Source organism: Narcine bancroftii, chromosome 1, assembly GCF_036971445.1.
Source record: "Narcine bancroftii isolate sNarBan1 chromosome 1, sNarBan1.hap1, whole genome shotgun sequence".
Classification (NCBI taxonomy): Eukaryota; Metazoa; Chordata; class Chondrichthyes; order Torpediniformes; family Narcinidae; genus Narcine; species Narcine bancroftii.
Window position 1 is genome coordinate 250,361,606 of NC_091469.1, and position 22,527 is coordinate 250,384,132.

General features: G+C 46.3%; 1 protein-coding gene across 4 annotated transcripts in view; it reads left to right on the forward strand.

The window, feature by feature from the left end:
• Window positions 1-22,527, forward strand: part of agbl2 (AGBL carboxypeptidase 2) — a 191,103-nt gene that overhangs the window by 156,773 nt on the left and 11,803 nt on the right. For 3 of the 4 annotated variants that reach the window (XM_069894445.1, XM_069894451.1, XM_069894459.1), the window contains one exon: window positions 11,144-11,295. In XM_069894445.1, the coding sequence (XP_069750546.1) occupies window positions 11,144-11,295 (152 nt within the window). Of the gene's footprint in view, window positions 1-10,403; window positions 10,848-11,143; window positions 11,296-22,527 lie in introns of those variants that run through there. The other variant, XM_069894467.1, reaches the window with a different exon arrangement.

Consider the following 22,527-nt stretch of genomic DNA (forward strand, 5'->3'; position numbering starts at 1 on the left):
GCTTTCTTGTTTTGAACACTTTATAAGACAACATTTCTAAAACCTCAAACATTTCCCTTATTCTCCTATTTAAAACTTCTTTAACCCCATTCTCCCCTCCCCCTCCTGAGTTGCCCTATATCCCTTGTCGGACAACGACATCTCCCCTCTCCATTTGGATTTGCGAATTCACTCGCAAACGTCAACTGATTTTGTAGTGACCGTAACTCCTCCCCACCCAGCCCCACCAGAAAAGATTTCAATTTTCATATGTAACAAAGGTCTTCCCTCCCTTATTAATTCTTGTCTATACTAACAATGGCGTGAAGCAAGGCTGTGTTCTCGCACCAACCCTCTTTTCAATCTTCTTCAGCATGATGCTGAACCAAGCCATGAAAGACCCCAACAATGAAGACGCTGTTTACATCCGGTACCGCACGGATGGCAGTCTCTTCAATCTGAGGCGCCTGCAAGCTCACACCAAGACACAAGAGAAACTTGTCCGTGAACTACTCTTTGCAGATGATGCCGCTTTAGTTGCCCATTCAGAGCCAGCTCTTCAGCGCTTGACGTCCTGCTTTGCAGAAACTGCCAAAATGTTTGGCCTGGAAGTCAGCCTGAAGAAAACTGAGGTCCTCCATCAGCCAGCTCCCCACCATGACTACCAGCCCCCCCACATCTCCATCGGGCACACAAAACTCAAAACGGTCAACCAGTTTACCTATCTCGGCTGCACCATTTCATCAGATGCAAGGATCGACAATGAGATAGACAACAGACTCGCCAAGGCAAATAGCGCCTTTGGAAGACTACACAAAAGAGTCTGGAAAAACAACCAACTGAAAAACCTCACAAAGATAAGCGTATACAGAGCCGTTGTCATACCCACACTCCTGTTCGGCTCCGAATCATGGGTCCTCTACCGGCACCACCTACGGCTCCTAGAACGCTTCCACCAGCATTGTCTCCGCTCCATCCTCAACATCCATTGGAGCGCTCACACCCCTAACGTCGAGGTACTCGAGATGGCAGAGGTCGACAGCATCGAGTCCACGCTGCTGAAGATCCAGCTGCGCTGGATGGGTCACGTCTCCAGAATGGAGGACCATCGCCTTCCCAAGATCGTATTATATGGCGAGCTCTCCACTGGCCACCGTGACAGAGGTGCACCAAAGAAAAGGTACAAGGACTGCCTAAAGAAATCTCTTGGTGCCTGCCACATTGACCACCGCCAGTGGGCTGATAACGCCTCAAACCGTGCATCTTGGCGCCTCACAGTTTGGCGGGCAGCAGCCTCCTTTGAAGAAGACCGCAGAGCCCACCTCACTGACAAAAGGCAAAGGAGGAAAAACCCAACACCCAACCCCAACCAACCAATTTTCCCTTGCAACCGCTGCAATCGTGTCTGCCTGTCCCGCATCGGACTGGTCAGCCACAAACGAGTCTGCAGCTGACGTGGACTTTTTACCCCCTCCATAAATCTTCGTCCGCGAAGCCAAGCCAAAAGTAAATACTCTATATATATTTTCCTCTAAATACGGATACATTCATGTATACACACTATATATATATATATATATATACACACACACACATATACCTCTTTACACACATACATATAGTTCATGGTCATTTTTACTCTCATTAAATGTCTTCATCTCTCTGCTTGTTTTGTAGTTGTTCTGCAAATTTCCTTGCTTCCTCTGGATCCGAGAATAGTCTGTTTTGTTGCCCTGGAATAACTATTTTAAGTACCGCTGGGTACCTTAACATAAATTTATATCCTTTTTTCCGTAAGATCGTTTTTGCTGTATTGAACTCCTTCCTCTTCTTCAGGAGTTCAAAACTTATGTCTGGATAGAAAAAATTTTTTTGACCTTTGTATTCCAGTGGCTTTTTGTCTTCTCTTACTTTCTTCATTGCTTTCTCCAATATATTTTCTCTTGTTGTATATCTTAAGAATTTTACTAAAATGGATCTTGGTTTTTGCTGCGGTTGTGGTTTCGGGGCTAATGTTCTATGTGCCCTCTCTATTTCCATTTCTTCCTGTAATTCTGGTCTTCCTAGGACCTTGGGGCTCCAATCTTTTATAAATTCTCTCATATTCTTGCCTTCTTCATCTTCCTTAAGGCCCACTATCTTTATATTATTTCTTCTATTATAGTTTTCTATTATATCTATCTTCTGAGCTTTTGACAAAGTATGCAAAAATGAGAAGCAACCACAACTCAGGACTCAAACTCTTGCTCAATTTATTTCACCTATATGGACCTTGGACAGGGGCAATTTCTAGCAATATTGTGGAAGCCCGAACCTTGCTGCCAGACTCCTTTTCACCATGCTGAATTGTCAAATGACTGTTCCTGTGCCTCTTTAACTTTTTTATTAGATTCTTCTAATTTCTCTTTTAATTATTTCTCGTTCTTCCATATTTTCCACTCTTTTTCCTATCTCTGACATGGTCTTTTCCATTTTATTCATTTTTTCTTCTGCATTCTTAATTCTTCTTTTTATCTCATTAAATTCTTGTAATTGCCATTCTTTCACTGATTCCATATATTCTTTAAAAAAAGATGCATCCATTGTCTTGCCTTTCTTTTCTTCTTCCACTTCTTTCTGTTCTTCTTCTTCTTCTTCCTCTGGATTGACCATCTGTTGTTTCCTTGTTTTGTTTTTACCCTCTTCTTGTTGTCGTTATTGTCTGTGTTCTGCACCTGCTGCTGTGCTGCAGGTGTCTCTCTCAGCTGTGGAGATCGACTCCGCAGCTGTTCCCCCCTCCCGTCAGTGTGTTTTTTTTTCATGTGCATCGCGCATGCACGAGGAGTCGCGCATGCATGGTTGCGCACTTTTACTCGGCTCTGCGAGCCATTTTTGTAGTCCCGAGCCCGGGACTTCCACTGACCTGCGGGAGCGGGCTTCTCTCTCCGCGGCGGGCCTCCTCGGACAGGTAAGGCCTTCACCTTCTTCTTCCGACGTCCTTTCTTCTTCTCTTCTTCCCATTGCTTTTGACTTTTCTTTTTTCGCTGCCATTTTCTCCACACCTTTATTTTCACTTTATTTTGGTTTTTGTGTTTGTGCCTTCGTTTTTTCACTGACTTTATTTTACTTTTCTAGAGAGGGCTGGAGTTCCCCGACTGGCCACTACTCCATCACGTGACTCCCTCAGGATTCACATGTCTTGATGATCTCCTGATTGATTGTCCTTGAATTTGAGTTGTTGCCTCAGACGACGTCTTCCTAGATGTGCATTCAGGGTGTTCAAAAGTATCGAATTTCCATCTACTGTGGCTGGTTCCATTTGAAGATCTCGATGATTTCTTCACAGAACAGTCCCTTCATCTGTCTGAATGGTGTATGATCTTGGTTGGACTTCACTAAGGACAGTTCCCTTCTGAGTCCATACATTTGTTTTGTCTTTTAGCCTTACTTGGTCACCAGTATGGAGTTCCAGAAGGTTTTTTGTTCGTCTGTCAAATAATACTTTTGCTTTTCTTTCTGTTGTTCTTTGAACTTCCTCACTTTCTCCCCCTCTTTTGTTTTTAGGAGGTTCTCCTGAATGGGTAGGTTTGATCTTAGCCTGTGTCCATAAGGAGTTGTGCTGGTGACATACCACACTCGAGCGGCATTGTGCGGTATACTAGCATGCTCTGTAGAAGTCCGTTCCACTGTCTTTTGCCTTGTTTACCAGTCTTTTCACTATCTATACTGATCTTTCCACTTGACCATTGGGCTGTGGAAAATGAGGACTTGACTTGGTGTGTACAAAGTTCCACTCTTTGGCAAACTGTCAAAATTTTAAATTGCAAAACTGGAGTCCATTGTCTATGAAGACCTCGCTTGCCACACCATGTCTGGAGAATATGGCTTTCATACCTGTCATTACAGCATCCGCAGAGTTGGTGTTTAGTTTATACACTCTGGATACTGGGAGTAATAGTCTGTGACTAGTGACTACAGGATAGTCCTTCCCTTGACATTCGAATAGGTCAGTGCCTAACTTCTGGTAAAGTCTGTGTGGTGCTTGGTGTGGCTTTAGTGGTTCTGCAGGATCGCTTGGTTGATCTTTCCAGCATATTGTAGAGTTTGACACTTCATTTGTTATATCGTTGATTCTCGGCCAGTACATCACCTCTCGTGCTCTTTTCTTACACTTTTTGATTCCGAGATGTCCTCCATGGATCCTTTTTAGCACCTCTTTTCTTAGACTCTTTGGGATAAGGATTTTGCTTCCTTTGTAGAGGATGTCTTCAACCACTGATAGTTCCGCCCTACAGTTCCAGTACTCTGAAACATCAGGGCAGTAATCCTGCTTCACGTTGGGCCATCCATCCAAGATGTTTTTTCTCAGTTGTCTCAGTGTTTCTCTCTAACTTTATGAGCTTCATTTTTGCATCTGATATGAGCCGTGCACATGTGATCTCGAAGGCATTCACATCTTCATCTATTTTGGTGTTTGCGGGCTCTATCATGTCAACAGCTCTAGACAGCGTGTCTGCTGTGTACATTAGCTTACCTGGAGTGTATGCCACATTCAGTGTATAGCATTTCATTCTTTGTATTCTAAGTGGACATTCATTTAATGGCTTTTGGAACAATGCAATCAAGGTCAGTCTCTACACTGATTGCTTGTCCTGACACAAACTGATGAAATCTTTCACAGGCGATGCTGAGCAGCTCCTTTTCAATTTGAGCGCATCACATCTCCGCGTCTGTCATTGAGCGTGATCCATTCAATGTTCTTTTCTATTCGTCTTTTCAATAGACCCATCTTTTCTGAGAGGTTGGATATGAATTTACCCATATAGTTGACCATTCCATTAAACCTATGCTCATCCTTTTTGCATTGTGGCCTTGGCATGTTCCCCATGGCGGACACCTTTCTGGGATCTGGGATATTGCCCTCATGGCCAATAATATATCTTACAAGTATTAGTTCTGTCACCCTGGCATTTCTTTCTATTCAGGGTTGCTTTCCTTGTTGCTTCCAGCACTTTCCTTAGTCTCTCATCATGCTCCATTCTCATGGTTCCACATAGTATGATGTCATCCATTGATGTATCAACTCCCTCAAGGTGCTCATAGACCATATGGATAGTTTTGTGATACACTTCAGGAGCTGAGGCATTTCTGAATGGTAACCTTAGGAATCTGTATCTGCCAAATGGACTATTGAACATGCACAATCTTGAACTTGCTTCATCCAATTTCAACTGCCGAGATCCTGAAGATGCATTTGCAAACTGTGACATGATTTCTTCACACATCGGAAGCTTAAAGTGTTCTCTCTTTATTGCTCTGTTTAGATCTCTTGGATCCAAGCAAATTCTAAGCTTTCCATTCTTTTTGTCCACAACAACAAGTGAACTCACCCATTCCGTTGGCTCATCTATCTTCAGAATCATGTTCAGGCTTTCCATCCTGTCCAATTCAGTTGCTTTTGAAGCGCAAATGGAACTTTACAGTGGCACACGTTTATCCACTCTGATCCATGTGTTCTCTTGGAAGGCAGCCTGGACCCTGAAATAGGTATTTGTACTTTTTCATGAGTTCATCATAGACTGTCTCTCCTTCTCTTTCCATCACAAGGACTCTTTTTACCAGGTTCATTTTCTCACAGGCTGTTAAACCTATCATGGCCTGCACATCCTTTGGTACCACGATGAATGTTAGCATGTGCTCTTTGTCCTTGTGTTTCACTTTGACCGTGCATTCTCCTTGCACTGGTATGTCAGTACCTGAATATCCTGTCACCTTCACTTTTGTTCCATACATCTTTGGTCTGGGTCGAATCTTCTTAAAATCAGTCTCTGATATTACATTAATTTGTGCTCCACTATCCAATTTAACGGAAATGTATGTCATTCACTTTTCATCTCAACATCCAATCTCTATTTTCTTTCTTGTTTTCAGTCACAACATCTTACATAGAATTCCTCTATCTCACTTTCATCTACTGCATGAACCTTGCTTTGTTGCACTTGGTTCCTATGGCAACAGACATAATGGTTGCTTTTGTTGCACATATAGCATGTTTTACCATATGCTGGACACTCTTTGTTAGGTGTTATGCACCACATCAACAACATGGATTTTGATTGTCCCTTTCATTTTTGTTCACTGGCCACGCCTCTCCACTCTGGCGCTGTTTTTGTTAACTGGTTTTTGTCTGTTCTTGCTCACTGCATCCACGTTGCAGCTAGTTTCACTGAACAGCTCTTTTGCCTGCGTGCTTACAGTTTCTGTAGCCCTACAGAGTACTATGACTTTTTCCAGGTCTAGATTTTGCTCTCTTAGCAGTCCTTTCCCTTAGACTATTATCTGGAATACCACATACATGTCTGTCTTTTATCAACAACTCGGTCAGTCCACTAAATTCACATGGTTTGCTTCTGTTTCTCAATTCAGTCACTTACTGATCAATACTTTCTTCTGTTTACTGTGCACGTGAAAAATCTGTGCCTTTCAAACATCATGTTATGTCTAGGTATGCAGTTTGCCTCAAACTGTTCCATTTTTTTTTCCAGTTTCATTTTGTCTCCTTCAGCAGCAAATGTGAAGCACCTCCAGGGCTTCATCACCCACGACATGTAAGAAAACTGACACTTTCACTTTATCACTTTTCTCGTCAGCTCTGACTCCCACTAAATACAATCCAAAATGCTGTTTAAATCTGTTCCAATTTTCAGCCACATTACCTGTCAGGTGAAGTTTCGCTGGTGGATATAACCCTACCATTTTTCACTGTGATAGCTTCTCTTCACTGATCAGTTGCTGACTTTAGATTTTACCTTTTAAAGTATTTCCTTCTAATTTACTTCATCCCACTTCTAACACCATGTTTCATCTTGTATTCATATGTGTGAGTTTTTAGACAATACGTGGATGAAGGAAAAGGTTCTTTACTTTAAAGTTGATATACCTGAAGCAAGCCTCCCCTCACCACCTCGTAATAAGAAAAACAATCTTAACTTTTTCAAGATTCCTTTTGAATATGTTTACTTTTGTTTGCCCTGTAAACATACACCCACAGATACCACTAGTCCCAGTGCCCCAACGCAGAAAGGAGACCCTTCGGAGACGTTGAGAGTCCATAGTCCCACCACCTCCTCTGATCCCGTTACCTCCAGTGTCCCCGTAACCTCCATGGCTGCACGGCTTCCTGTCTGTATCCAGCAGAGAACCCGAGTTACAGGCATCCAAATAATCCTCAGCCCTGGTTCCTAACCCCCGATATGGCCAGGAAGCTATCAGCCCTTCAGGAGCCCTGCTCACCATTGGCACCCTCTTGGATCCTGGTACTGATTGCTGGTTACCCATAGGCCAGGCTCCAGCAGCCTGATATAAGTTCTTTGTCCCCTTGTTGGTTTGCTATGATCTCCTTGCTGTGGGGTCCTCTCCCGGGCTGATCCTACTCAGGGGAGGGGAATTTTCTCCAACTCTGATGCTCCAGGTCGGTCCACCTCTCCCCTGGAGCCCACACCCCTTAAAGTCTGGGCTGCCAAGCATGGACACTGCCATCTTGGGTTCTTCGATGTTTAAACTTGTCTGGGATAGCTGGCATAACGACAGGGCAGTAGGACCCTGCAGAGAAGCACTGTAATCTAGGGCAGGGGCCACCAGCATAACAACACACCAGTAGAACCCTGGGAGATACATCTCCAAACCCTTCTCATCCCAAGTTCCCAAATCTTTGACAGGGTCCCTCATGGTAAAACATCAGAAATCTGAAATGCGTTGCAAGACTGAATGCAAAAACGTCTTGGAGATTGGATGCAGAGGGGCATGGTGGATGGATGATCTTCCTGACTGGTATTGTGTGGTGTGCAGAGAAACATAGAACACACCAGCTCTGTGCCAACCTAACCTAATGTCATTTGCTTTTCATGGTCCTTATCCCTCCATCCATTGCTTGTTCATGTGCCTGTCTAAATGCCTCTTAAACATTGCCATCAGATCTGCTTCCACCACTCCCAGCTACCTGTTCTAGCCACCCACCAGCCTCTGTGTAAAGGTTCATTCCCTCCACATCTCCTGTCAAATTTCCCCCTCTCGCCTTAAACCTACATACTCTAGTATTCGACATTTCCAGCCTTGGGGGGTGGGGATCTCCAATTATCTACCCCATCTCTGCCTCGTATAATTTTGTACACTTCCTTGGGTCACCCTCAGCTTCTGACACTCCAGAGAAAACAATTCACATTTGTCCAACTTCTTCCAATGCACTCCATTCCAGGCCTCTTCCCTCAAAAGCCTCCACACTCTTTCCTGCACAAGGTGATCAGAACTCCACTCAATGCTCCAAACAGGGACTAAGTGGCAACATGACTCCATGACTGTTGTTCTCAGTGCCCTGACTGATGAGGGCAAGCACACCATTCGCCTACTTTCTCACCCTATCTGTTTGTGTTGCACCTTTCAGAGAATCGTGGACCTGCATCCTAGATCCAGTGTTAGTGCTCCTCAGGTTCCAGACCTTGTGGCCAAACCAACTCTGTCACTACCATTCAGGTCCCCAAACAGTCCTTACAAGTGAAGCAACACTTGACTTGTAAATCGACAGGGGTCATCTACCATACCTGGTACTCCTATTGTGGCCTCTACATCAATGAGACTGGATATAGACTGGGAGATTGTTCTGTGGAGCACCTTCGCTCCACCCACTGCAATAATGGGGACCTCCCAGTGGCCAACTATTTTAATTCCATAAGCGATTCCCACTCCAACATGTATATGCTCTGCCAAATCGAGGCCACCCACAACTTGGAGAAACAACACCTAATATTTGGTCTGGGAACTCTCCAACCAGGCAGCATGAATGCTGACCTCCAATTTCCATAAAGCCATCCCTGAGGCTCTCTTTCCCTATCTCTCCATCTCCTTTCTGCCAGCTCCCCACCCCTTCCCTCTCCTATCAGAGAGCTACCCTCTCCCCATCAGTGTTTTTCTGTATCTATCCATGACTTCTTACCAGTCAGCCTATGATCCTCTGCCTCCCCAACAACCCATCTTTTTATCAGGCACCTACCTGTTTTTGTTTGTACCTGATGAAGGGCCCAGGCCCAAAACATTGGTTCCACTTCACTTCCTATGGATGCTGCATGATCTGCTGAGTTTCTCCAGCATGTGGTGCATTGCACTCAGGCCCAGCATCTGCACACTCTCTTGTTTAACTCCTCAGGTTCATGCTATTTACTGTATACTTTCCACTTGCAGTTGACCTTCTAAAATAATACACACGCATTTTTCCAGACAAAACTCCATTCGTCATTTCTCCAACAAATTTCAAATTGATCTTTATCCTGCCATATCCTATCACAGCCTTCTGCACCATCGCCAATGTTTCTGTCAAATGCAAACTATCAGACCATCCAGATCACTTCTATGCATCAGAAAAAAATGGAGGAAGCTCTCTGGTCACAGATCTCCAGGACAATTAACATGCCTCCAGCGCCATCCTCTGAATTCTATGGTCAAACCAGTTTTGTATCCAACTTGCCGCTCACTGTGAAAATCTTCTGGTCAAACCCACTATGAAGCACCTTGTCAAATGTTTTACCAGTTCTGCAGGCAAGATCCACCCTCATCAATGATCTTTGTCACCTCCCCAAAATCTCAATCAAATTGTGTCAGTACCTCCCCAAAAGCTATAGTGACTTTCTTTAATGCCCATGCTTGTATATGTGTGCGTGTGTGTATACATACTCATGTGTGTATCTGTATATGTGTGTGTATCTGTATATATACATACGTGTGTGTGTGTGTGTGTATATATTCATGTTATTGTAAATAAGAGTACAGGTGGTTTGATTAGAAATGATGCAAACGTTGGTGGATACAGTGGAACATAAGTCAGCTGGAAAGTTGAGAGGAGGAGTGATAGGTGAAATGTAATCCAGATAAATGTGAGGTGGTGCCTGATGGGACTTTTAGAGTAAATGGCAAGGGCCTTGGGAGCATTGAAGTACAGAGTGACCTTAGGGTGCAAGACCAGAGATGCTGAAAGTGGCACACAGGTGGACAAAGTAGCAAAGAAGTAATTTGCCTTCATCGGCTGAGGCATCGAAGATCAAGACAATTTATTGTCATTTGATTGTACAAATACAACCTGACAAAATAGCGTTCTCCAGTCCTTGGTTCAATACACAGACACACAACCAGACATAACACACATACAAACTATACAGATGCAGGAAAAGTATTTCATCTATACAAATCAATATTACTTCATGAATATGAGTGTCTCGGATGGTCAGTGTGAGCAGTTCCTTTGGTTGTTCAGCATTCTCACTGCCCGTGGGAAGAAGCTGTCCTCAGCCTGGTGGTGCTGGTCTGATTCTCTTGTATCTCTTCCCAGAAGGGAGCTGCTGAAAGATGCTGTGTGCAGGGTGGAAGGGGTTCTCAATGATTTTGTGTGCCCCCTTCAGACAACGATCCTGGTAGATCACGTCAGTGGCGAGGAGGGAGACTCCAGTGATCCTCTCTGCCACACTTGTGGTCCTGTGGATTGACCTCTGATCCATTTCTCTGCAGCAACCCAGTCTTCACTTCATGTATACGAGTTGGTACGGCATGTTGCAGCTGTACAAAACATTGGTTATACCGCACTTGGAGTATATCATACAATTGAGGTGTCCTGTAGGATGGGGAGGTGGAGGCTAGGGTGTTCTATAGGATGGGGAGGTGGAGGCTGGGACATTCTATAGGACAGGGAGATGGAGACTGGGGTGATCTGCAGGACAGGGAGGTGGAAACTGCAGTGTCCTGTTGGACAGGAAGGTGGAGCCTGGGATATCCTGCAGGATGGTGAGGTGGAGGCTGGGGTGACCTGTAGGACAGGGAGGTGGAGACAGGGATGTCCTGGCAGGGAGGGAGGTGGAGCCTGGGACATCCTGTAGGATGGGGAGGCGAAGGCTGGGATATCCTGTAGGGGAGGGAGGTGGAGACTGGGATGTCCTGTAGGATGGTGAGGTGGAGGCTGGGGTGACCTGTAGGACAGGGAGGTGGAGAGAGGGATGTCCTGGAGGGGAGGGAGGTGGAGCTTGGGACATCCTGTAGGATGGGGAGGGGAGACTGGGACATACTGTAGGATGGCGAGGTAGAGACTGGGGTGTCCTGCTTGGGTGGTGATACGGAGCATCACATTAATTGTGGTTTCTCTGTACAGGTCTCTGAATGCACATTCAGCATCCAGCTCCAGGGCTCTGACAACAAGACAGCAGCTGGCCTCACAACCAGCAACTCCTCAGCAGGAGGGAGCAAAGCTGATGGCTTTACCACGTCCAGTCACAGCCAGGATGGTCATCGCTGCAGAGCCAGGTAGTGCTGTGGAGCGGGAGTCCCAGATGATAAGTGAGAGTCCCAGTCAGGGAGGGGAGTGGGATAGGACAAAGCTGGTAGCCTAGGCTTTGGGGGCTGTGGAGTGCGGGTACCAGATGGAGATGTCAGAGTAGAATGGAGCAGGGAGCCCAGGCATCAGGGGCCCTGATGGGTGAAGTTATCACCATGTGTAATGGAGCTTTCTGATCTTCTCAGGCAGTTCCTGGGGATGGAAGTTGACTGACACCCATCCCCATTTTATGGCAACTGATGATCCCAACATGGGAATGGCAGAATCTGCCTCAGGTGGGTGAGTAGGTGCCTGTGGTACAGGCCAGCAAGTGCTCTGACCCAATTCCCAATACCATCCCAGATTGCTGCTCTCCCAGAGATTACGGACTAGAATTCTCAAGGAGGCCTGGGGTACATTCTCAATCAGTTTCCTCATTGCCTCCCTAGTGATCAGTAAATTATTCAGGGGTCATCAATTTATGAAAGAGTCCCATAGCTGAGAAACAGCCCACCGTATCCATTCCGGCCTTTACCCCATTAACCAGTACTGGGTCTGCAGCCTTCCATGCTATTCAAATTCGAGTTCATTATCTTTCTGTGCATTTACAGCATTTACACCTTGCATGCACATACACACAATGTTGAAATTTCACATCAGAAAATACAGACTACATATGTTAATAGTCAAAAAGATACATTTCATTTAAATCATATCATTTCATCCAAGGTTCCCCACATTTTAATCACGTTTCCATTGAGCATGATTAGGAGGGGTAACATCCCTCCAAATGAGCAACACCACCCACCTAGCCACAAGGGAAATAAAAACAAATACATGTAGATCAGATGTCGTTAACATTATGTCATTCTCTCCAACAATACCAAATAAAGCAGTTAAGGGATTAGGTTTAAAATTCACTTTAAGAAGTGCAGAGAAAGTTTGAAATCCTTCATTCCAATATTTCTCAAGACTCTGACAAGTCCAGAACATATGAATTAATGAAGCATCTCCACTGTTGCATTTATTACAATGTGGAGATGCATCCACATAACAATGAGATAGTTTGACTGATAGCCCTATGGGCTACTTTAAATTGTAGGAGAGAGTGGTGGGCATATAAAGAAGAGGTATTAACCAATTTGAAAATTACATTCCAAGTTTCTTCAAAAATTAAAAGCTGTAGGTCCTGTTCCCAGGCTTTTTAAACTATATCTGAGGGAGCCTCTCTTAATAAGATAAAATTTTAAATAAATATGTATAAATATTTTGGAATGATTTATTTGGTTACAGGATACTGTTCATCAATCTCACAATCTGCGGGAAGAAATGATTTCCCAGTCTGGCAGTCCTGATTTTGAAACTCCTTCGCTGCCTTCCTGATGGTCGTGGGTCAAAAGATACTGAGTGCTGGATGGAAAGGGCCCCCCAATAACTCTTTGAGCCCTATTTAAACAATGTTTCCAGTAAATGGATGGCATGATTGGCGTAGCAGTAGGCACAACACCTTTACAGCGCAGCAATCGGGACCGGACCAGGTTTCGAGACCTGTGCTATCTGTAAGGAGTTTGAACATTCTCCCTGTGTCTGTGTGGGCTTTCTCCAGGGGCTCCAATTTCCTCCCACCATTCAAAATGTGTACTGGGGGTGTAGGTTAATGGGGTGTAAATTTGGCAACACCAACTCGTGGGCCAAAAGAGCCTGTATATCTAAATTTAAAAATGAAATAAATTAAATATCATCATTAGGGAAAAGGGAGACCCAATTATCTTCTCAGCTGTTTTGATGATCCTCTATAATGCTTTCCAGCTACCATACCACACAATGATGCAGGCAGACGGGGCACTCTCAATTTTGTGATTCAACTGCTGGTCTAGATAGTTTGAACACCCTCTAAGAGTCACTGCCTCCATCTCCCATTCTGGCAGTGTATTCCAGATTCCAATCACCCTCTGGGAGAGACAGTTCTTCCTCACCTCCCCTCTAACTACTCACCTTAAACCCAAGCCCCCTTCTTCCAGACCTCTCTGCTGAGGTCTCTGCGCAGCTGAAATGACTCCCCTCAAGACAATATCCAGGTGAATCTCCTCTCCAGTACAATCTTGCCGAGTGAGTCACCAGAACCATACTCTTGGTCAACTATGGCTTAATGAATATTTTATTAGTTCATTTAGTATAGAACACCTACAAATTGGAGGAACACCAGCTCATATTCTGACTGGGCACCCTCCACCCAGACGGCATTTACATTGACTGCTCCAGTTTCCATTAGCAACTCCCCCCTCTCTCTTTCCCTGTCTGTCTTTCTCCTTCCCTCCAGCTTCCTGCCTCTCTCTCTCTCTCTCTTTCCCTGTTTGTCTGTCTCCTTTCCTCCAGTTCTGCAATCACCGAGCTGTCCACCCTTCTCCTGATCAATTCTTAGCTTTATTGAGAATTTGATCTTGACGAGCTCAGGCCTGAAATATTTGGCTCCTATGGACGCTGTGAGACCTGCTGAGTTTCTGCAGCACTTTTGCGTATTGTCTACAATCACAGCATCTACAGACTTGCCTGTTTCACTCAATATTTTGTAAAGTTGTGCTGTACCTTCCCTGCTCAGATGTGTTCTGTGCTCTGCCTGATGACGGCAGGTACTCCGTTTTCTTCCCGCAAATTGGAGGAACACCTTACGTTCCATTTTGGCTGTCTCCTCAGTACAGCAACTCCAGCAAGTTTTGTCTTGTTTGCAAACATACTTGTCATACCTTCTGTACACCCATGGAGCTTGTTATTAGCACATATAACAAGCCTCAGGGATCCCAGTACTGATCCATTAGCCACAATCAAAATCCAATCCTCTGCCTCCTATGACCAAGCCAGAGCCCTGGGCCCTAATTTTTTGGACCTTCCTCCCACATGCAGAACTTATTAAAGGCCTTACTGAAGTCCAGGCAGACATCATCAACCCGCAGCCCTCATTAATTCGTGAAAAATACAATCAGACAGGATTGCTCTGTCACGAAGGCACACCTTGCTGTCTTTTTAATTTTTAAAATTTAATTTAGAGACACAGCACGGTAACAGGCCCTTCCGGCCTACACTGCCCAAATACACCCATGTGACCAATTAACCTGTATGTCTTTGGAATGTGGAAGGAAACTGAAACACCCGTAAGAAACTATGTGGAGAATGTACAAACTCCTCACAGGGAGCTGTGAATTCGAACCCAAATTGCTGGCGCTGTAATATCATTGCATTAACCACTATGCTAACTCGGTTGACTGGAGCTGCATTAACTCTCTGCCAATCACTACACTAACCTGGGTCACTGGAGCTGCATTAACTCTGTGCCAACCACTACACTAACCTGGGTCACTGGAGCTGCATTAACGTTGTGCCAACCACTACACTAACCTGAGTCACAGGTGCTGCATTAACTCTGTGCCAACGGCTACACTAACCTGGGTCACTGGCACTGCATTAACTCTCTGCCAATCACTACACTAACCTGGGTCACTGGAGCTGCATTAACATTGTGCCAATCACTACACTATCTTGAGTCATTGGTGCTGCATTAACTCTGTGCCAACGGCTACACTAACCTGGGTCACTGGAGCTGCATTAACTCTGTGCCAACGGCTACACTAACCTGGGTCACTGGAGCTGCATTAACGTTGTGCCAACCACTACACTAACCTGGGTCACTGGCACTGCATTAACTCTGTGCCAACCACTACACTAACCTGGGTCACTGGCACTGCATTAACTCTGTGCCAACCACTACACTAACCTGGGTCACTGGCACTGCATTAACTCTGTGCCAACCACTACACTAACCTGGGTCACTGGCACTGCATTAACTCTGTGCCAACCACTACACTAACCTGGGTCACTGGCACTGCATTAACTCTGTGCCAACCACTACACTAACCTGGGTCACTGGCACTGCATTAACTCTGTGCCAACCATTACACTAACCTGGGTCACTGGCACTGCATTAACTCTGTGCCAACCACTACACTAACCTGGGTCACTGGCACTGCATTAACTCTGTGCCAACCACTACACTAACCTGGGTCACTGGCACTGCATTAACTCTGTGCCAACCACTACACTAACCTGGGTCACTGGCACTGCATTAACTCTGTGCCAACCACTACACTAACCTGGGTCACTGGCACTGCATTAACTCTGTGCCAACCACTACACTAACCTGGGTCACTTGCACTGCATTAACTCTGTGCCAACCACTACACTAACCTGGGTCACTGGCACTGCATTAACTCTGTGCCAATGGCTACACTAACCTGGGTCACTGGAGCTGCATTAACTCTGTGCCAACCACTACACTAACCTGGGTCACTGGTGCTGCATTAACTCTGTGCCAATGGCTACACTAACCTGGGTCACTGGCACTGCATTAACTCTGTGCCAACCACTACACTAACCTGGGTCACTGGAGCTGCATTAACTCTGTGCCAACCACTACACTAACCTGGGTCACTGGTGCTGCATTAACTCTGTGCCAACCACTACACTAACCTGGGTCACTGGAGCTGCATTAACTCTGTGCCAACCACTACACTAACCTGGGTCACTGGCACTGCATTAACTCTGTGCCAACCACAACACTAACCTGGATCACTGGAGCTGCATTAACTCTGTGCCAACCACTACACTAACCTGGGTCACTGGCACTGCATTAACTCTGTGCCAACCACTACACTAACCTGGGTCACTGGATCTGTAATAGTATTGTCCTGGCTGCAATGCTAACCATTATCTCAGATCAATCCTTGCCACTCCAAGTGCAGATTAATCTTCTCCCTCAGAACCTTTTCCAATAATTTTCTTACCACTGGTGATTTGACTCTCCAATTTGTCATTGCCTGCCTTGTTGAATAAAGCTACCACTTCTAGCAGCTTTTGCAGAACAAGATTTCATGATAATTTCTACTTTCAGAGGGACAGGGAATCTTTTTCCTTGCCCCTCCCCATCAATCCTTTTCAAAGGCAAATTTGTTCTGGAAATCCACCACTCCATCCCTGAACCGTCCTAATGTCATTCCCCTTGGTGAATAATAGTCTGTGATCAGTGGTTCTGGGATATATTATGATAAATATTAGCAACTTAAAACAGGCCCTTCAGCCCATGATGTGCTGACTAGGAAACCTTTTCCACAACAATCTAATTTTTCCCTAACTCACACCCTGAGCACCCCATTTTATTGATGGAACATAAGAGGAATGATTAGCAAGTTTGAGAATGATGTGGAAAGTGGTGGCATTGTGGATAGTGAAGGAGGTGATCAAAGGCTGGAGCAAGTTGTGGACCAGGTGCAACGTTGGGCATAGAGAATTTAAGTGTGACAGAGTCAGGACTATGGGGAATTGATGAACATTGAGGTTCATAGTTCATTGGTAGGGTGGTGAAGGTGTTTGACATAAGTTGGAGTATAAGAGTTGGGATGGTAGAACCTTGGAACTATAGAGTACTGTAGACCCTTTTCCCCATCTAGTTCATGCTGAACTATTTATTTCACCTAGTCCCAATGACCAGCACCCAGAGCAAAGTCCTCCATACTCCTCCCATCCATGTACCTATCCAAATTTTTCATAACTGTCAAAATTGAGCCCACATTCACCAGATCAGCTGCTAGCTTGTTCCATTTTCTGTGCGAAGGTTCCCCCTAATGTTCCCTTTGAACATTTCACCTTATCCCTTGTCCTGCAGTTCTTGTCTCAGCCAACCTCCGTGGAAAAAGCCTGCTTGTATTTATTATCTATACCCCTCATAATTTAAGATCACCTTTATCAAATCTCCCTCATTTTATGTTCTATGGGATAAAATCCCAACCTGGTTAACCTTTCCCAGAACTCAATTCCTCAAGACCCTGCAGGGTGTTACAACCTTTCACAAGAGACTGCACATGGTGGAATCTGGAGCAAAAAACAAGCAAACTATTGAAGGAACTGATACAGGGTCTCACTGACAGACAGGAAGGATGTGGTTGTGGTGGAGAGATGGCAGAGGAGACTCACTCGGGTCAGAGGACTTTAGTTATGGAAGAAACTAGATGGCCTGGGCTTATTTTCCCCAGAATAAAGGTGGCTGAGGGGGTGACCTGAATGAAGTATGCAAAGTTATGAAAGGCAAAAATAGTGTAGAGGGTAAGAACCTTTTTTTCTTATATGGTGGAGATAGCAAAAATGAAAGGGCCTAGGTTTAAGGTGAGAGGAGAGTTGAAGAGAGTCTGAGGGGAATTTTGTGTATACATGGTGTTTGAATTGGAGAGCAGCAGTGGAATCAGATACAATCACTATGTATCAGACATTTGGACAGGTAATACATAAGAAGAATACTAACCAAATACAGACACTTAGGTTAATGGAGATGGGCAAAAGGGTCAGCATGGGCACATTGGGCTAAAGGGCCTGTGTCTGATCAACCTTCTTCATTGACGATCTCAGCTACTCCTCTGGCTCTCCCCACAGATGACCACCATTAGTAGGTAGGTTTCCCCATTGACTGGGATGTCCATAGAGCCAGAGGCTCATTTCGGACAGAATTTGCTATTTGCTTCTTTCTTTCTTTCTTTGGCTTGGCTTCGCAGACAAAGATTTATGGAGGGGTATGTCCACGTCTGCTGCAGGGTCGTTGGTGACCGACAAGTCCGATGCGGGACAGGCAGGCATGGTTGCAGCGGTTGCAAGGGAAAATTGGTTGGTTGGGTGTTGGGTTTTTCCTCCTTTATCTTTTATCAGTGAGGTGGGCTCTGCGGTCTTCTTCAAAGGAGGTTGCTGCCCACTGAACTGTGAGGTGACAAGATGCACGGTTGGAGGTAATATTAGCCCACTGGCGGTGGTCAATGTGGCAGGCACCAAGATATTTCTTTAAGCAGTCCTTGTACTTCTTCTTTGGTGCACCTCTGTCTCGGTGGCCAGTGGGTAGCTCGCCATATAACACGATCTTGGGAAGGCGATGGTCCTCCATTCTGGAGATGTGATCCACCCAGCGCAGTTGGGTCTTCAGCAGCATGGATTCGATGCTTGTGGACTCTGCCAGCTCGAGTACTTCGATGTTGGTGATGAAGTCACTCTAATGAATGTTGAGGATGGAGCGGAGACAGCGCTGATGAAAGCGTTCTAGGAGCTGTAGGTGATGCCGGTAGAGGACCCATGATTCAGAGCCGAACAGGAGCATGGGTATGACAACGGCTCTGTACACACTGATCCTTGTGTGTTTCTTCAGGTGGTTGATTTTTCATACTCTTTTGTGTGGACTTCCAAAGGCGCTATTTGCCTTGGCGAGTCTGTTGTCTATCTCGTTGTCGATCCTTGCATCAGATGAAATGGTGCAGCCAAGGTAGGTAAACTGGTTGACCGTTTTGAGTTCTGTGTGCCCGATGGAGATTTGGGGGTGGCTGGTAGTCATGGTGGGGAGCTGACTAATGGAGGACCTCAGTTTTCTTCAGGCTGACTTCCAGGACAAACATTTTGGCAGTTTCCGCAAAACAGGACGTCATGCGCTGGAGAGCTGGCTCTGAATGGGCAACTAAAGCGGCATCGTCTGCAAAGAGTAGTTCATGGACAAGTTGCTCTTGTGTCTTGGTGTGAGCTTTCAGGTGCCTCAGATTAAAGAGATTGCCATCCATGCGGTACCAGATGTAAACAGCGTCTTCATTGTTGAGGTCTTTCATGGCTTGTTTCAGCATCATGCTGAAGAAGATAGTAAAGAGTGTTGGTGCGAGGACGCAGCCTTGCTTCACGCCGTTGTCAATGGAGAAGGTTTCGGAGAGCTCATTGCTGTATCTGACCCGATCTTGTTGGTTTTTGTGCAGTTGGATAACCATGTTGAGGAACTTGGGTGGGGGGGGTGGCATCCAAGGCGCTCTAGTATTTGCCAAAGCCTTTTCCTGTTCACGGTGTCGAAGGCTTTGGTGAGGTCAACAAAGGTGAAGTAGAGTCCTTTGTTTTGTTCTCTGCACTTTTCTTGGAGCTGTCTGAGGGCAAAGACCATGTCAGTAGTTCCTCTGTTTGCGCAAAAGCCACACTGTGATTCTGGGAGGACATTTTCGGCGACACTAGGTATTAGTCTATTAAAGAGAATCCTAGCAAAGTTTTTGCCTGCAATGGAGAGCAGCGTGATTCCCCTGTAGTTTGAGCAGTCTGATTTCTCACCTTTGTTTTTGTACAGGGTGATGATGATGGCATCACGAAGATCCTGAGGCAGCTTTCCTTGGTTCCAGCAGAGAATGAAAAACTCATGCAATTTGGTATGCAGAGTTTTGCCACCAGCCTTCCAGACCTCTGGGGGGGGGGGTGGGATTCCATCCATACCTGCTGCTTTGCCACTTTTCAGTTGTTCAATTGCCTTATTTGTCTCTTCCCGGGTAAGGACCTCATCCAGTTCTAGACTCAAGGGCTATTGAGGGAGCTGGAGCAGGGCAGATTCTTGGACTGAGCGGGCGGCACTGAAAAGAGATTGCAAGTGTTTTGACCATCAATTGAGGATGGAGATCTTGTCGCTGAGCAGGACTTCGCCGTCTGAGCTGCACAGAGAGCTTTGGACGGGGTGAGGGGCCATACACAGCCTTTAGTGTCTCATAGAAACCCCTGAAGTCACCAATGTCAGCGCTAAGCTGGATTCGTTTGGCGAGGCTAGTCCACCACTCATTTTGGATCTCCCGGAGTTTGTGCTAAAGATGGCTGCATGCGAGATGGAAGGCTCGTTTTTTTCTCTGGCCAGGAAGGCTTTGCAAGGTGAGCCTGGTGGGCAGATCGCTTCTTTGCCAGCAGCTCCTGGATTTCCTGGTTGTTTTCGTCAAACCAGTCCTTGTTTTTCCTGGAGGAGAAGCCCAGTACCCCTTCAGTGGATTGCAGTATGGCCATTTTCAGCTGATCCCAGAGGATTTCAGGAGACGTGTCTGTGAGGCAGTTTGCATCCTCGAGCTTTGCTTGGAAGTTTGCCTGGAAGTTTCCTCTCACTTCGTTTGACTGCAAGTTTCCAACATTGAACCTCTTTCTGGGGGCTCCACTGTTCTTGAACTTTGGCTTGAAGTGAAAGTTGAGCTTGCAGCGAACAATCCGGTGGTCAGTGTGGCATTCCGCACTGGGCATGACCCTGGTGTGGAGCACATCTCGTTTGTCTCTTCCTCACACCAGAACGTAGTCCAGGAGGTGCCAGTGTTTGGATCGGAGATGCATCCAGGTAGTCTTCAGGCTGTCTCTCTGCTGGAAAAGGGTGTTAGTAATGACAAGCCGCTGTTCTGCGCAGAGCTCCAACAAGAGGCACCCGTTGTCATTGCACTTGCCGACACCATGCTTGCCAAGGATTCCTGGCCAGGTTTCTGAGTCTTTGCCGACGCGAGCTTTGAAGTCACCAAGGATGACAACCTTGTCGGCTGTAGGGGTGCGTTGGATGAGGTTGCACAGATCAGTGTAGAACTTGTCCTTTTCTGCTGGTTCCGCCTGAAGGGTTGGGGCATAGACACTGATGAGAGTGATGCATCGCTTGTTTTGAAGGGGGAGTCACATGGACATGATCCGGTCAGAGTGGCCTGTCGGGAGGTTTTCAAGTTTGGAGGCAATGGAGTTCTTGACCATGAAGCCAACACCAGATAGGCGTTGTTCAGCCTGAGGCTTGCCAGACCAGTAGAGTGTGTAGCCCGCGCCATGTTCTTAGAGGCTGCCTACATCTGCAAGGCGGACTTTGCTGAGAGCGGCTTTGTCGATGTCGTCTGAGGAGTTCATGTGCGATGAGGGCAGACCGACGTTCAGGTCAGTGGCTGTCAGCCTTGTCTAGCATGGTTCTGATGTTCCAGCATGCTAGCTTGAGTTTGTGTGCATCTTTTGAGGGGGGAGGACGTGGACATGTCCTCGGGCCTGCGCAAAGGAGCTTTTAGGAGGAGTGCAGTGTGCGCAGTATTGGCCCCACCCTTTACACCCATGGTTTGTGTGCCGTGGCCAAGCAAGCTGGGACGTGGCAGCAAGGTCCTTGGGTCGTAGGTTTTATATCGGAGTGTCCTCCTATGCAGGTTGCTTAACTGGGCTGAAGAGGCCTGCCTCCCCTTTTAGGTTGAGCCATATCTGGAGATCTACAACTGCTGTCCACAATTATGGAGTGGTGTGCCCTGGAATCGGCCTGCGTGCATTTACTCCTGCCGTGGCCAAGTGCTGGCGGTGCGGATGAGCTTTCTTCTGCCCTCCTGCTAGGCCCTGGAGCCCCCGGACAGGTGGCTCGATTACTTCCACGCCTGGCTGTACCATGTAGGGTCGAGTGGGCAGGAACATACAGGACCACAACCTTTCCCACGCCTTGCAAAACAACCTGGAGGTTCCCAGGCAAGGCCGCTCTGGTGGGGCACAGACTTGGGGCTCGCCCTTGGCCCAGCCTGTCCGTGTTTGGTGGGGGCCCGCTGACCAGCTAGGGCTCCAGGTGCAGGGTGCAAGAGCCGCAGGCTGGCCCGCGGGTTCCGAACCACCTCGACGAGCTCTCGGTTGAGCGGCCTGGCCCTTACCTGAGAGCCGGAGATTGACGCTTCTGCTTGGCTACCATAACTCGCGCGCCGGCAAGATGCAAATAAATGATTGCCAGCATCTTAACAAAGATATATTCATCTTCATTAATGACTTGGGAGGCCCCAGAGGACCGGAGAATGGCCAATGTTTATCATAAAGGGAAGAAAGGATAATCCAGGGAGCCTCACATCAGTGATTGGGAAACTACTGGGAGGAATATTTAGATTTATGCACATTGGGAAAGTTATGGTAAGATCAGGAACAGTCAACATGGCCTTGTGGGTGTTAGATCATGTCTTCCGAATATGATATAATTTTTTGAGGGGTGATGAAGGTGGTTGTTGAGAGTAGTGCAGTAGATGTTGTCTCCATGGACTTCAGGGTCTTTGACAAGGTCCCTCTTGGTCAGCTGATACAGAAAGTAAAGGTGCTATGATCCAGAGTGAGTTGTAAGTAAGACACGAAAGTCTGTGGTTGAAGTAAAAACGCAACGCTAGAGAAATTCTGTTGGTCAAATAGTGTCCTTTATATATTTTTAAAATTTTTTAATTACATTTAAATTAGATACACAGCATAGTTCCAGGCCATTTCAGCCCACAAGTCCATGCCACCCATGCAACCTACACCCCCAGTACATTTTGAACAGTGGGAGGAAACCAGAGCCCCCGGGGAAAACCTACGCAGACATGGGGAGAACGTACAAGCTCCTTACTGACAGCGTG